The sequence below is a fragment of the Molothrus aeneus genome, chromosome 25 (assembly GCF_037042795.1).
Source record: "Molothrus aeneus isolate 106 chromosome 25, BPBGC_Maene_1.0, whole genome shotgun sequence".
Taxonomy (NCBI): domain Eukaryota; kingdom Metazoa; phylum Chordata; class Aves; order Passeriformes; family Icteridae; genus Molothrus; species Molothrus aeneus.
Genome location: NC_089670.1, coordinates 5,144,262 through 5,160,082, shown reverse-complemented (window position 1 = coordinate 5,160,082; position 15,821 = coordinate 5,144,262). Strand labels below are relative to the sequence as shown.

The 15,821-nt window shown below is 45.2% G+C and overlaps 1 protein-coding gene across 1 annotated transcript in view; it reads left to right on the top strand.

Moving 5' to 3' along the window:
• LLGL2 (LLGL scribble cell polarity complex component 2) overlaps positions 1–11,292 on the top strand; it is a 33,374-nt gene extending 22,082 nt beyond the window's left edge. The window contains exons 11-26 of the mRNA XM_066565567.1: positions 279–496; positions 980–1,047; positions 1,944–2,097; positions 2,195–2,299; positions 3,084–3,376; positions 3,636–3,789; positions 4,069–4,219; positions 4,866–4,982; positions 5,473–5,639; positions 6,361–6,625; positions 7,712–7,862; positions 8,404–8,441; positions 8,896–8,943; positions 9,464–9,506; positions 10,209–10,270; positions 10,626–11,292. Of these exons, the coding sequence (XP_066421664.1) occupies positions 279–496; positions 980–1,047; positions 1,944–2,097; positions 2,195–2,299; positions 3,084–3,376; positions 3,636–3,789; positions 4,069–4,219; positions 4,866–4,982; positions 5,473–5,639; positions 6,361–6,625; positions 7,712–7,862; positions 8,404–8,441; positions 8,896–8,943; positions 9,464–9,506; positions 10,209–10,270; positions 10,626–10,633 (2,042 nt within the window). The 3' untranslated portion in view covers positions 10,634–11,292. The remainder of the gene's footprint in view (positions 1–278; positions 497–979; positions 1,048–1,943; positions 2,098–2,194; positions 2,300–3,083; positions 3,377–3,635; positions 3,790–4,068; positions 4,220–4,865; positions 4,983–5,472; positions 5,640–6,360; positions 6,626–7,711; positions 7,863–8,403; positions 8,442–8,895; positions 8,944–9,463; positions 9,507–10,208; positions 10,271–10,625) is intronic.
• Positions 11,293–15,821: the final 4,529 nt, after the last annotated feature.

Here is a 15,821-nt window from a genome sequence, read left to right as displayed (position 1 = left end):
ACAAATTTTATACTCTGCAATGGAATCTATTAAAAGTCACTGTCACAGTCCCAGGAGTGATGTAAAGAAACACGAATTTGCAGTTAATCTGTGAGTGTCTTCAGATCCATTCATACTCAATAGGCCCAGTTAACACAGAAGCATTTAAGGTTTTTTTCAAGAAAAATGTTGATGTGGAGGTGTGTGATTACAGTTTTTAAAGCAGCCTTACAGGAAGCTTGTTTGCACTGACCTTGGCTGGTCAGTTTTGTCAGCCTCAATGAATGTTGTTTCTGCAGAGTTTGATGACCCTTCTGCCCTGGTGGTGCTGGCAGAAGAAGAGCTCGTGGTCATAGACTTGAAAAGTGCAGGCTGGCCAGCAGTGCACCCTCCATACCTGGCCTCCCTGCACTGCTCAGCCATCACCTGCTCTCACCACGTCTCCAACATCCCACTGAAGCTCTGGGAGCGGATTATCAGCGCTGGGAGCAAGCAGAACATTCACTACTCCAGTATGGTATGGCAGCTGTGTCCCCCCAGTGTCCCCCTGTGTCCCTACGTGTTCAGGTCAGTGTGACTGCCCATGGTGTGGGTGGTCTGTGTTGCTGATGATCTGCAGAGGATTCAGCCCCAGCAGACACTGTCCTGCCTCTTAACAGGGTGGAGAGAGGCCTTTTCCCAAAGCAGTACAGTTACACTGGGGAATTAAAATGTGATATTTTTTAAGCTTTGACAAGCCAGAGGGGAGGTCTGAGTGTTCCCAGCTGTTGGTGGTAACAAAGTTCTCATGTAAAACCATGAAGCTTCTCGGGGAAATGTGTAGAATGCCTTCTAAATGGCACAGTTGGTGTCAGAATGAGGACATCTAATCCCAACAAAAGCTGACATCATGGACTGTTTCACTGCTACTTGCACTGGAGTTCATGCCCTCCTGCTGACTTTGTTCTCTCCACACTGTCACTGCCTAGGCAGTCACACACTTCTCTTACTCTGTTTGTAGCCATGGCCGATTGATGGTGGCACCAACATCGCTCCAGATCCTCCACAGAGGGACTTGCTGCTAACAGGGTACGTGCTGACCTGAGAACCATCAGGGAGCCCTTTCCAGTTCCCCTTTTTCAACTGACTGAGATTTTCCTATGGAGTTAGTCTGCTCATCTTTTAGGGCAGAGACTGCAGCTTTACAGTGCAGCTTCTCAGAGCTGTGCTGCTGGCTTTGTAAAGCCAATTTATTTTGCTGCTTCTGAGCAAACAGGTCATGATGTCCACAGATAACCCAGAAAGTGGCTGATTTTTAGTTTTGATGTGTTTTCCATTGCCCCTACTCTCAAAGTGTGTAGGAGTGCAGGCACTAATCCAGCCTGGTTCAAAGGCAGCAGTGTTAAATTAAAGCTTAATCTTTTATGTTTTGAAGCGTTTTCCCCTCTACCTTACACTTTGAATCTTAAAATAGAGGTTAGCATGGACTCCTTTCTGCTTTGATCAGCACGAACAGATCTAGCTAAGAGTTGGAAGTAGCTAGCAAGAAATTGTCTCATTGCATAAAAATCTGCCATTTTCTTTTCAAAGCACTTTTGAGAGTTTCAGGGGGCTGTTCCTCAGATTGCATTCTTGATGGAGCATGTTAGAAGCTTCTACCCTTGTGTTGGGAGACTGTTGCAAAAAAATTCCCCCTTCCCTTCCTGTAACAGTATTTTTGCCTGGATGAGTTTTTCCTTCTATATGCTAAGCTTTTTGCCTTTTCCATATCTTTTTGGCATAATCTTAAATTAGTGTAATGGTGTCAGATCACCAAGAACCTGAATTAAAGAAACCCAACAACCTAAAACAAAAAATACACAAGAAGCCAAAAAACTATCTCTTTGTGGTTTTTTTTTTTTTTTTAATTCTGTATTTTCCCCTCTGTTTTACCCTCCATGTGCTGTTCTCCTGTGTGATGTGTGCTCCTGTATCCTCCCCCCCAGGCATGAAGATGGCACAGTGAGGTTTTGGGATGCCTCTGGTGTCTGCTTGCACCTCCTTTATAAGCTGAGCACAGTGAGAGTGTTCCTCACAGATGCTGATCCCAATGACAACATGAACACCCTGGGGGAGGACGAATGGCCTCCACTCCGCAAGGTGAGAGAGCTGATGCTGGTAGAAACTTCCTGAAAACCTGGGGAGCTCTGATTCCTGCCCCAGTTAAAGACCAGCCCCTCTCTGTTCTCTTGCCTAGGTTGGTACCTTCGATCCTTACAGTGATGATCCAAGACTTGGGATCCAGAAGATCTACCTGTGTAAATACAGTGGATACTTGGCTGTAGCTGGTACAGCAGGACAGGTATTGGAATATGAACAATTAACATAAACATTGTTTTCAGGGCAGATTTCAGTGTAATCTGGAGATCTGCTAAAATTCAAAATGTTCATTTCTGTTATGGTAAATTGATCTGTTTTCTGGAATGATTCATGGAACCCTGCTCTGGTGAGGCCCCACTTTGAGCAATGCATCCAGCACAGAGAGGACATGGAGATGGAGTGAGTCCAGAGAAGGCCACAAAGGTCATTAGAGGGATAGAGCAGCTGTGCTGCAAGGAAAGGCTGAGAGAACTGGGATTGTTCAGCCTGGAGAAGGGAAGGTTTGGGGTAACCTAATTTCACCTTGATACCTGAAAAAACCTACAAGAAGCATGGATAGAGACTACTTACAAGGTACTGGAATGACAGAACAAGGGGGAGTGGCTTCAAACAGAGAGTAGCTTTAGATTAGATATTAGATAGGAAGAACTTCTTTGCTGTGAGGGTGGTAAGGCCCTGTAGCAGGTTGCCTGGAGAAGTTCAGGATGCCCCATTCCTGAAGGTGTTTAAGGTCAGGTTGGATGGAGCTCTGACCAGAAAAGGTGTCCCTGTGCATGGCAGAGGCTAGAACTAGGTGATCTTTAAGGTGCCTTCCAACCCAAACCATTCTGGGATTTTCTGCTTTCTCTAGTTGGTTTTAGACATTATCTACTGTTATTTATCTGCCCTGAGAGATGCTGTAGTTTAGCAGCTGTAGGGAAGGGCTGCAGCTTGGAGATCTGCCTGCACAGCAAAAGCTGCAGCAAAGGTTGTTCTCTTCCTTTCAGGTGCTGGTGATGGAACTGAATGATGAGGATGCAGAACATGTGGTGGACCATGCTGAAGCAGATCTCCTGCAGGACCAAGAGGGCTATCGATGGAAAGGTCACGAGAAGCTCAAAACTCGAGATGGGCCTGTTAGATTTGAAGCTGGTTTTCAGCCATTTGTCCTTGTCCAGTGTCAGCCACCAGCTGTGGTCACCTCTTTGGCCCTGCACTCGGAGTGGAGGCTTGTGGCCTTTGGCACCAGTCATGGGTTTGGGCTTTTTGACCATCAGCAGAAGCGACTGGTCTTTGTCAAGTAAGTGTCATCTTTCCAGGGGGTCTGTAGTAATCCTTATGTTAATGATGACCTGGAATTACTAACAAAGCAAGGTGTGATAAGTGATTTCCCAAGAGCTGTCACTGTAGCAAGAAGCTCTGTTTCTTTTTTCTCCACCCTTGAAGATCTTCTAGAATATGTGACTGTGTTCCAACATTTGTGTGTATCCTGTTGGACTCTTGGGAGTGATTGCCACCCAGTAGAAAGTGACCACGTGGCTACTGTCTCCCTCTTCCAGGTGCACACTGCATCCCAGTGACCAGCTGGCCTTAGAAGGTCCCCTGTCTCGGGTGAAATCCTTGAAGAAGTCCCTCCGTCAGTCATTCCGGCGGATCAGAAGAAGCCGTGTGTCCAGTAGGAAGCGGAGAGGAGGTGGTGGGAATGCCTCAGAGGTGAGGGCTTCACCTTTTTGGGGTCTGTCTGTTTGCAGCTTGGAGCATGCTAAGACTGCCGAGAGCAGGAGGTGGTCTCAGCCCTGCTATCAAATCAATAGCTATTGGTATGAGGGAAAATGGCAATTTCTGATGCTCTGTTAGATAAAAACAGGCACATTTTTAGAAGAGATCAGTTCAGAGGACAAGTTCACTGGTGTACCTTTCTATTGCTGCCACGCTCCCTCTCTCTCCCTGCTGTGTCTATCCCTGACTGACAGTGTCTCCTCATCTGTGAAGGTGCAAGAAGCAAATGCCAAGTTTGACCAGGACGTGTTGCAGGAGATGGAGCTGGCTCCAGTCCAGCGCAAGATCGAAGCGCGCTCGGCAGAAGATTCTTTCACTGGCTTTGTGCGAACCCTGTATTTTGCTGATACCTTCCTGAGAGACAGTGAGTAGGAAAAACATCTCTCTCTTCTTCCAAATGGGTTTTTACTGCTTCTGCCAAGGAGTGTATTAGGATTTACTGCCAGGAAAACTCGGCACCTCCTGTGTCCTACTTTGTGCTGTGCTGAAAAACTGATATAGAACAAGAGCATATGTTGTCATGTAGAATTGTTATTTAGCCATTCTGGGCTGCTGGCTAATCCAAGGCAAGTGGTCATTCATCTTTGAATCAGGTCTTTATGTATGATTTTCAAATGTGCTGTATTGGCATCTGACTTTCTAGTATAAACTTTTCCTTTTCTCATTCCCTTGAAGTTCACCCCAGTCTCCAGCAAAGCCTTTTAATTTTAGTGAAGGCGGTGGCTGGTTGTGCATCAGAGCCCAAACTGATAGCATGCACAAGTTTACTCTGCTCATCTGTGATATACATGTGGTGGTACTTTTGCCTTTGCTCAGGTGCAGTGCCCTTTCTAAGGGCTGCTGGTGGATGTGTATTGGGAAAAGAATGTTAAAAGCTTGCAGTTTGTGCCTGGCAGGTCTCCCCTATTATAAAGATATTTAGAGTGCAAACAGAGGGAGGTTTTATGTAGCTAAGGAAAGCTGTTATGTCATGGAGGGTGCCTTGCTCATGGGCTTTTTTGTCACTCCAGGCTCCCGGCACTGCCCGTCCCTGTGGGCTGGCACCAATGGAGGGACAGTCTACGCTTTCTGTTTACGTGTTCCTCCAGCTGAGAGGAGGATGGATGAGCCTGTGAGGGCAGAGCAGGGTAAGTGCCTTGGAAAAACAGGGCTCTGTTGAGTTATCGCCAGAAAAGCAGGGTCACTCAGTTAGTGCTGCTTATCAGTGATTGGAGCCAAGTGTGGCACTGTCTGAGCTAAGCAATGCTCACTGCAGCAGCTGAACTGGAGCTCCAGCACTGCTTGATGTGCCTCAGCCTCATTTCCTACTCACTTCAGAAATGTAAATTTGTGTCAGCTGTCCCTGAAGTTTGCCATCAACCCTCGCTGCACATGTCCCTTGTTCTGGCAGCTGGGCCCGTTGTCTTTATGTAACAATGGTTTCTGTCCAACACACATCAGTCCAGTCTGAATGCCCTAATGCCCCTCAACTACCAAATCTTTTTAGGCAGCATTTCTATATCCACAGTATATAGGTCTCCAGTGCTGAGAGGGTGTGAAGGAGTTTCTAACAATGTTTCTGACTAGACTCCTGTTTGTTTTTTCTGTTTGTTTTTCCTCCTTATCTCGCCTGTCTAGCCAAAGAAATTCAGCTGATGCACAGGGCTCCTGTTGTGGGAATACTTGTGTTGGATGGACGCAGCACTCCCCTCCCAGAACCTCTAGAAGTAGCACATGACCTTTCCAAGAGTCCTGATATGCAAGGCAGCCACCAGCTGCTGGTGGTGTCTGAAGAGCAATTTAAGGTGAGTGTCACCTATTGAGGGAGGGAGGTGCCTATGAATTGTGCATGAAATCTCTCTCCACTGAGCAGTGCCCAGTGCTTTAGCCGAACTCTTGGGAGTGCTTGTTCTCCTGTGCCTCAGGAACAGCCTTGGGACAGCACTTCTGGTTGGTACAGTCCATAAATCAGATGTGTGCTGGCAAACTGGTGTTCAGCATAGTGCTGCACATGCTGAATATAGAAATGTTATGCCTTATATTACATATATTACATTATATTACATTACATTATACATTACATATATTACATTAAATATATTACATTATATTCTTTGGACAAAGCTGCTTCTGCTTTTGGGTAAGAGCTTTTCTTTGCTAGTGCAGAAGCGGGAATTTTGTTGGTGTTTTTGTGAAGTAGCTTAAAAGTTTCTTGTTTTGCACACTAACTTAAACCCTGTTCTCTTTCTGTGTTAATTTGTAGCCAAATAGGGAAGAGTTTTGAAAAAATGTGGGAGAAGTGTGGTTACAGCCTGAAGGGTAAAACTGATGTCAGAACAGAAAGACATTTTCACACTGCCTGTGGCTGATTGGTTCTCATGCTATGAGCAGGGGATTGGCTCTGGTTACACCTGTGTGCATTCCCTGTGAATGGAAACATTATCCAGGGAGGGAGCAGCAGATGTCCTGGGGAGCTGCTGCTGCCTTTGTGCAGGAAGAGGTGTCAGTGTCTCATTTCTGTGACAGGTCTTCACGTTGCCCAAGGTCAGCTCCAAACTGAAGCTCAAGCTGACAGCCCTGGAGGGCTGCAGGGTACGGAAGGTGACGGTTGCCAACTTCGGTAGCTGCAAAACTGATGATTACAGTGAGAATGACCTGGCAGTGCTGACCAACCTGGGAGACATCCAGATCATCTCCCTGCCCTTCCTCAAGCTGCAGATCCGCTACCCCTGCATCCGCAAGGAGGATGTCAGTGGCATTGCCTCCTGTGTCTTCACCAAATATGGCCAAGGTGAGGTGGGCTTCTCCCAGATCATCCCTCTTGTTGTGTGCTTGAGACAATGGGAAACAGCTCAGTGTTTTTAGCTGGCTGTGTACACATGTGAGGCTGTTATTGTTAGGTTGGACATAACATATATATATATGTGATTAGGATTTAAAAAAAAAGGTTTTATTTTGCATGTTTTCTAACTTACATACTTTTAACAAAGCATAATCTTAAGTTATTAACATCACAATAATTTATTATATTCATTAATGGAAAGCAATTAGTGTCAATATAATTAGCAAAAGTTTTACAGAAATTTAATAAAGCACATATATACATCTACTCATGCATGTAGTCTAGCTTACAAAAATTTTCATGTATCTTTTCTAATCTGTTTCTATGCTAACACCCTTGTCTTCCTTTTTGCTATAAATACACTCAAAAATCATCAATTATTATTTGTTCTATTAACTCAGCTTTGCTTACAAGCCAGCTGTCAAGTCCCTCCATATGAGACTGTTTCAGAAATGTGTTCATTGTGTGTTTCTGGGCAGTACCAGCTGCCAGCAGGTACCAACACATGAGTTAGGAGTGAGTTTTATTCCATTACTGTTAATGAATACAGGAGTGAATAGTGGTTTTCAGCTTGGTTCTGCCCCTTAGATAACTTCCACCTGACCACTCTCCTCTTGTCTGGTGTGGGTGAATAGCTCTCTAAGCAGCAGGCTCTGGGAAATGGCTCCATTGAGCCTCCTGTACATGCCTGTGTCTGAGCACTCACATTGCAAAACTGGGATCCTGTGGCTGCTGAAGATGGATTGCTGCTTTCCAGTTCATTTTTTGCATCTTTCTGTGCTGTTTTCTCCAAATGTCAGCACAGGACAACAAAATTATGTCTCAGCATAACCTTAAATTGCACAGTCTCTAGGCTATCCAGAGGGGAGCTGGGGTAATTTCTTCCTCAATGGTCCCTCCTTGCTTAGATAGAAGGAAAAGCAAACCCTTTCTGCCAAACACAGATCATGCCTAGATCTGTTCTTTTTTAGGATCACCTTTGGTTCTGGAACTGTTTGCTGAGAGTTGTCCTTATCAATTCCCAATCCCCTGCAGGTTTCTATCTGATCTCGCCATCGGAGTTTGAGAGGTTTTCCCTTTCCACCAAATGGTTGGTGGAGCCCCGGTGCATCGTGGACATGCCAGAAGTGACAACCAACAACCACGTGCACAAGCCTGGCACAGAGAATGCTGCAAGGAAATCCAGGTAATGTCTGTAACACTCTTGCACACTGACTGTGTCTGAGTAGGGAGGAAAGAAAACCCCTTTGAAGTTAACATCCACAGAGGGGGTGGCATCGGGAAATGTAACCTTCCCCTTGGTGGTTTTCCTACTTGGAGTACATTTGGTAGGATAGAGCAGGAAGCTTTGGAACATCCCTAAGCTGGAGTCACAAACTCAGAGAAAACCCTGGCTTGCTTTGCTTGTTCCCATGTGCTGAGGCTGAGCTGTGTCTCTGTGAAAGGAAATCCAGTGTTCCTCCTCTCCTCTTGGAACATCAGTGAGTAACAGTAGATCTGACCCTCACAGAGATCCTACAGGATTTTTATTCCAAGAGTTAAGAAGTGTTCTCTGGTGCCTGCAGACTTCTGCATCGCCAGCATGTGGTGAAGCCCTTCCCACACTCAGCAAACCATTTAGTTGATGTGCACTGGAGCCTCTTGTAACTGCTAAGAACACACAGGAATTCTCTGCACTCCTCTTCTTCAGCGTCAGTAATTGTTTTCTGCCTCCTCTCCTTTTTTAGGGGACCAGGAAATAGTCCAGGTGACTGTGGAGAAGATGGTAAGTGAAAAAAAAAAAGTGTACTGCAAGTAGCATGGTGTGTGTAAACCTCAAAATGTCTTTCCTACTGCTACAGTTGATATTTTCTACCTGAGATAGGGAAAAATAAGGAAGGATGTGGGGGAAATATTGTGATCTGCCTGGATTGTATTTTAGTTGATAGCTCTGAAGTAAGTTGTATGTGGAAGATTCTCTTAAAGGGTAGAACAGAGTTTGCTGGAGGGAAGGTCTGAACTTATTTAGATCTTCTGTTATCCAAACTAGTATTGCTGAAAGAAACAGTTCAGTGCGTGAGAAACTTTAAGGATTAGTTGTGAAGCATTCAATAAAGTCAAAAAGTACTTGAAGTGGGGAAAAAAATCCAGTTCCATTGTGCATTTCTCCAAAACTGTATTTATTTCAGGAAGAGGGGAAAATATTGTTAGCTAAAACAAGTTTTCTTACTCTTCTTTAGAAAGGAAGTCTGGGAGGCTGATGGAACATGCCTTACTCAATGATGAAAGTGAGTGAGATGAAGTCTTGCTGCTGAGGGGGAAGGTGCCTTTCTGGGTGGGAAAAGAAGAAAGCTGCTGGGAATTTTGTGGATTCCAGTTCCAAGGGATCTGTAATTACTGTCAGAAATGCTGAGTTTTCTTGAATCCCCAGAAATGAGGCGTTGGACAGATAGCCATGCCCTTGGGCAGGGGTTGTTCTGCAGAGCTGCATTCCCTGCTGAGATAAGAGAAGGATCTTTATTTCCAATAGGACTTGTGTAAGATGACAGCTGGAACAGACAGTTCTTTTGGGGCTCTGGTACACAGGGATTGGCAACATTTCTTCTGGCAACTGACTGCTTCAGTCCTGTGTGCCAGCCTGCCCAGTAAAAACCTGGTTAAAGAGGCAGTGATGATCCACGGACTGACCTCTGAGTGTGGGAGGCAGGTTCTGGAGGCTGTTCACTGGGGAGGTGGAATGTGCTCAGGCAGCTGCCTGAAAGCAGATTCTCCTGCTTTGGCTCACTGCTTTAACTCTCTGCTTTCCAGAAGTGCTGAAGGAGATCCAGAGTACTCTGGAGGGGGGCAGAGGGTGAGTATCAACCAACTTCTCTTCTTGATGCCTGGGGCTGGCAGGGGTGGGCAGCTTGAGGTGACAGCAGGGGGATGCCCACTTGATGGCAGGGATCCTTCTGCTGGAATCTGGTCACATGTGCATCCCACAAGCTACCAAAGGGCAATAATGAGAGGCAGGTTCTCTTTCACATGCTGTCCCTTGGCGTTTTTTATGAATAACGCTTTGTCTCTTTCTCTCCGAAAAGCAGGAGAGATCACATTCCCACCTCCCCAAGGAACAGGACTCTGAGTATTCGCATACAGGTTTCTATTTGTGTCAACCCATGCTGATCTAAGGGCAGGCCACACGGGCTAAGTTGGTCAAGGATGGGACTCTGGAGTTTTAATCCTGGCTTGACACTGTCCCTTGGATGTGTTCAGTGTCTCTGCTCCCATTCTGTCTGTACAATAGAGCTGAGCTACCACCACGGCTGCGGGGCTTTATCTCATCTCCCTAGGATGGTCAGGGGCTACCAAGTGTAGGCAAAGGACTACTGTCTGCAACAGGAGGCTTGGTGGGATTGGTAACTGCTGGTGTGGAAGGATCAGTGACTGCCTGACACGCTCTGCTCTGTGCACTTCCTCTGGACACTACCTCATCCTGGTCTTCTGTCGGCATCTGGGAGTGGATGGGATGAGACTGCACTGCAATAAGGAATGTCTTCTTGTGTCATTGCAGGAGCTATGCAGAAAAAAATTCGGCAAGAAGTCCACTAGGACACGGACTAAGTAATGGAGGAGGTAGGTGAGGCTAAAGATACTTGAAGTAGCCAAAGGAAGCAGAAAGTAGAATGAAATTTCTTAATAAGCTTCAGCTTATTTCAATGCTCTGTGCAGAACTCTGACCTGAGTTTTCGGGGTGGGAATCTGCTGGCTGAGTGGTGTGTGAGCACTGATCAGCACCTTACATGCTACACCAGTGGTAAAGGAAGAGCTAAAAATCCTTTGAAGGCTCCTGACTCTTACCCTTATCACAAAGTGAGCTGGTGAGGTAGCCAGAGCTCCCAGCAGCAATTTGAGTGTATCAGCTCATTAGCTCTCATTAGCTTTCACTGCCTGCCTTTTCAAATGGCTTTTGCATTCTTCTCTCCTGCAGCAGATTGACCAGAACTCATGGAGGACCTCGTGGCATTGGACTGAGTGCCATAACACTACTGACTGGGCAAACCGTCCCTGGGGAGAAGGCACCAGAGCTCCCAGCAGCCAGGCTGGGGAGCTGCAGCTCAGTGCTTCTGCCTCTGCCTCCCCTTTAGTGCCTCTTGGAGACCTCTCCTGCTGGAGCCTGCCTTGCTTTAGGACAGCAGTGGATGCCAGCTCTGATGCACCACAAGCCTCTGAGTACACCTAACATTCAAATGTTTGCACATTTCTCTTTTCTACTGGGCTGGGTTTTAAATTATAAATGTTTTACTGCCTCGGTGCAGGATTTTAATAAACGCACACTGTTACCTCCAACAATTATTTTTTTGTACATTTTTTTAAAATCTTATGGGTATTTCAGTTTTAACAGAAACATTTAGAAATTTACTTTAAGAAAAAAACATTAAGTAATATATACTAGATTCCTGTGACTGCTGTACGTGGTATCTGAATGAGTAATTTTGGGGTTTGTTTGTTATGGTACTGTTAACTGGCTTTATGGATTTGGGTAGAATCTATTTTTGTAGCCATTCAAATTGGAGAAAAACTAATTGAATTTGATTTTTGTTTCAACACTACATTGCTTTTTTTTTGGCAATAAAATTCTGAATTCCCTTTTGTGATCCTTGTCTCCTCTCATATCTATTCTGTCCTTCAACGGCTTCTTTTATATTGCCCACAGATGCCTGGGAGAAGGTGGAGCTGCCCTCTGAGCTGAGGGGGGCAAAGAGCACTCCTGGAGGGAAGCAAGGTGGTGGGTGGGAGGAGCAAAGGGATTGTGTCACCATCCTGCAATCCATGTGGGATGGGAATGCCAGGAAAGGGCACTGCTTCAGATCATAGTCCCTGGAAGGTCATTGCTGGTTTGTCCTGAATAAACGTGCATGATAACACTGGAGGGAGACAGGATTGATCTGGCAGTGCTGCTGTGCTGTCTGACAGTGGATTTGGAATTGAAGCTGGTGAAGCTCTGCAGAGAGCAGTTTGGTCCTCTTTAAAATTTCTTTCCTTTATCCCTCACCTAACAGCACTTTTTTTCCAGCTAAGAAAAAGAACAAAGTATTCTGAAATTTCTCTACTGTAACTTGCTTGTAGCACTGTGACAGCCAGTGAGGAAGAACTAGATCCTCCTGGAATGGAGCTGAGTTGCTGTCCTTGGCACACTTTGGAAACTTCTCCTTGGAAGCCCTCTTGTTTCTGCCTCTCCTTGGGAGCCCTCTAGATCTTCCCAAGCAAGGCTGAGAAATCCTTTCTTACCTACAGCACTAGGATGGCACAATCTGTTCTGCAGGAAAAAATGCTTGTAGAGTTGCTCTGCTGGTACTGCAGGCACCCTTCCTTCTAAAACTATTAATACCTCCTTTGAGACCTAATTTATGGCTAATGAGGTTTTAGAGAGCCTTCTCTTTCAGTTTCCATTTCTAAAGTAGTTTTCACTTCCTTATTTCTGTTTGCTTCATTATTTCCTTGTCTCTTGCTGCAGGACTGAAGCTGGCAGGGAGGTGTCCTGCTGTTTCCACCTCTTGTGCCAGGCATTGATGCTGCAAATTTACAGGAAATTATGGTTTAATCAGCAACTTCTGAGCTGCTGTCACTCTGTGCATGTGCATCATCCTGGTGCACCCAGCTGCTTCTTTCTGCTCCTTACAGATGGACTCATTCTAAAGCCTTTTCTGAGTATTTATTTGTTGGCAGGCTTGGGGGAAGACATGTGACAGTCTTACTCAGAAAGGGCAGAAGAAATTTATTATCTTCTCCCTGTTTTCACCCACATAACTTGAGAACTCCTGGAAGAGTGAGAGATTCACAAAAATGGTACAATTTTTTGTAAACCCTAAAGTACATTTAGATTCAAAACCAACAGCCAAAAAAAAAAAATCCAGGCTTCTTATTTTCTTCAGAGGACAAGCCAGACTACAAATGGGATTGAGTCATTTAGGATATGTGCTATAGCAGATTTTTTTTTTCAAGCAGAGCTTTGGAACTGAAGGATTTACTGGAATGAGATCCTTGGCTTGTTGTGGGCAGAGACATTAAGAATCCTTTTAGAGCTCCTATGCCTAAAATTCAGGAGAAATTCTAAAGGGACAAAACAGGGCAAGGCTGAAGCTCATGAATTGTGCTTTCAGTTGTGTTCTGAGTTGAGCAGGAAGGGATGGAAAGGCTTGTGACAGAATTAGGGTGTATTTTTTGTGCTGTCAGAAAACAAACAGCAAGTAAAATTGGTGATGGGATGAGATGATCATGAGGGGTGGAGCCTTCAATGAATGAATGTAAGCAGCTTTTGAATGTTGTGGGGGAAAAAAAAAATCCCTTTTCATCTCTCCCTTTCAGGAACTGCCTTCTGAGCCTTGTGGTTACTCTTAGCCTGCCCCTCAGCTGACACTAAAAATAATGGCCTGCTTCTGATCAGAGGACTCAGCTGCTGCCAAACCCCTCGAATTTTGTGCCTACCTCTACTTTTCACTTGAACTCCTTGTCTGGGATCTGATAGGAGTTTGCTGGCCCTCTCCAAGAGCTAATGCTTTAATGCTTGGAAGCACTCTGAGGGCTCATTGGCCCTTATTAAGGTTATTGCCAGTCAGGCTTTGGCAGTGCTTCCCCCTTCTCCTGCTTTGTGCAGCCTCACAGGGCTCTGGCACTGGGAAGTGTCCCTTGGCTGCAGGACCAGAGTTGCTGTTAACACTGACTTGAAAAAATCCTTCCAGTAATGCTGGCACGGCGTTCCCTGACCCCCACAGACCTGCTGCTCTGCAGAGGGGACAGTCTTGGATCACAACTAAAGAACAAATTTTCCCCATCTGAGTACACACTGGGTCCCTAATATGGGATGCTGTTTTATAGTGGCCTGAGTTTTAGGTCAAATGCTTTCTGGTAATGTGAGCTGTTTTATAGGGTGGTGTGTTTGCTGCCAAAATTCTCTACTCCTAGAAAAGCTTGGCCTGGAGTTCTTTTTTTTTTTTTACTTTTCAATAGTAATTCAAGCTTTCCTCAGATGTTTAGGAGTTGAATATTTGCAGAATTTGTCTAACAGTTCTATTAGAAGAACATAATGTTGGAAGGAAAAGTAATTTTCATCTTGGTCTTGAAGCCTGAGGCCTGTCTGGTTAGTGAGAGAATTTTTTTTTTTTTTTTTTTTTTTTTTTTTACAGCTTAACTGGTCTGTTTCTTAGAATATGGTTTGTGTCTGTGGCAGCTCAAAGGATTTCATGCCCTGGACTGTGGTCCTGAATTCAGCCTCCAAACCACTGCCTATGTGGCCTCATGGATTGGGATGTCTTTAAAAGGAGCAGGAATTGGTATGGCTGAAAGATGAGACAGACTTTAGTGTAAAATTGCTTCTAAGACCCAGCAGTCCTTGCTAAGCCATATTAGACTTTGTTGTCTCTTTCAAGCAAAGCCCAAGGTTTGTTGCAGCTGTAGCTGATTCCCTGGGGGAAGCAAGGTGGAAAAATTCCTTCAATATCTGCCACAAGCCCTTGGTCACAGGAAGGAAACTCAGCATCTTCACTCACAGCCACAAGCCCCAAGTGCTTGGGTTATTCCTCAGCCTCTTTCTCCAACATGATGATGATGGGGGTGTCTGATTAGCTTTCTGGGTTAGATGCAGCTTTCCATAGGACCTGCAAATCCCTGTGTGAAAAGGCTGCTGTAGCAGTAGGATGGTCCTTGAGATCATCCTGGCATTGATTAATCTGTCCCAGCTGCTGCCCAGGCAGAAATGGCCTCTCCCAGGTGAGATTTTCTTGTAATGAAACTGATGTATGACCAAACTCCTCATTTCCATCTTGCCTCTCACGCCTTTTATGCATGATGGCTGATCCATAGGGATGGAGGGATGAGTTTGCTGGGAACACAACCAAGGCAGGAGAGCTAAAAGGCTCCTTGCCCTTGTGGCCTGTTTCAGTAGGGAGGAAAACAGATTAAAAGGTACTTTGAGGCTCTTCCCTCTGCTCACCTCTTCCCCAGCTAAATGAGTAGAAAATGATGTCTCCAGCTCCTTGGGCACAGCTCTTGTATGCAGAGCTAAGTTATATTTTAAAAGAGTTTTTGGCAAGGGTGCCCTCTTAAAGATGGATGGTCCTGAGCATGTGCTGACAGCATCAGGCAGTCACCCGAGGTTGGAAGGACCTGTACCTCCAAGGGCAGAGCCCAGCCTGTCCCTGACTCTTGCCCTTCAAAAGACACAGATCTCTTCCTCCTGTTTGCTCCTCTGCCAGATGAGTCTGTGCATTGTGTGCTTATTCCTTCTGCCTCTGCATATTGGTCATTGCTATACTTCAGGCAGGGTCTTCAAGAAATGAACCTTGGATTCTGCTCACACTCTCCTTCCTTAAAGGGAACTTACCTGTATCAGATTGCTGTGCTGAGCCCTTGAAAAGCAGGCTGAGCTCCTAAAAAACCCTAATTGGCAACACAAGGACATCTCTGAGTTGCTGAACATCACCCCAAACATCAGATACTGCAGCTGAAGCTCTGATGGGGTAAGAGTCCAAGAAAGCAGAGAATGTGGCAGGATAAGAAAAGGCTTGGTGTTATTTCTTAGGCAGTAAATTGAGACAAAAATGGCTTCAGCTATAGCTGGGGGAGCTTTATTCCAAACTGCAAGTTAGCCACAGGAATGGAATTTGGGAGAGGTGTTTTTCAAGGGTGTGATTGTTCTGTAGACATACACATCCTCCTGACTTTATTGTGACACTGTTAAGAGCCAATAAAATGCAGGCTGTGACCAAAGGAGGTATCAGAGTCCTTAATCAGTTTGATTACCTGTGATCTTGTCAGTGCTGTGACAGTTTGCTCATAGTTCACAGCTGGTGATATTTGCCTGTACTTTCATTACAGGAAGATGTTTTAAATGTAAATTAACAGTAAGGAGGATGTGAAAAAAAAATCCATCTCAAGGAAATTCAGCTCTGTCAAGGTAGATCCATGAGGCACAGTTTATGGAAATAATAAAATTTAAGCATTAAGTGATAGTTACTTACTATGGATTTAACCTTTAAAAAAGACGGATTTAATTTTATACTTAAATTACTGAAGCTCCAGAGCAGGTGGTAATACCTCAGCCCTAAAGGCTCCTGAAGCCCTTTGCTAAGAGCAGTGTCAGTCCAGGCACTGGGATTCCTGTTGTGCAGCATCCAAGGTCCAGCCT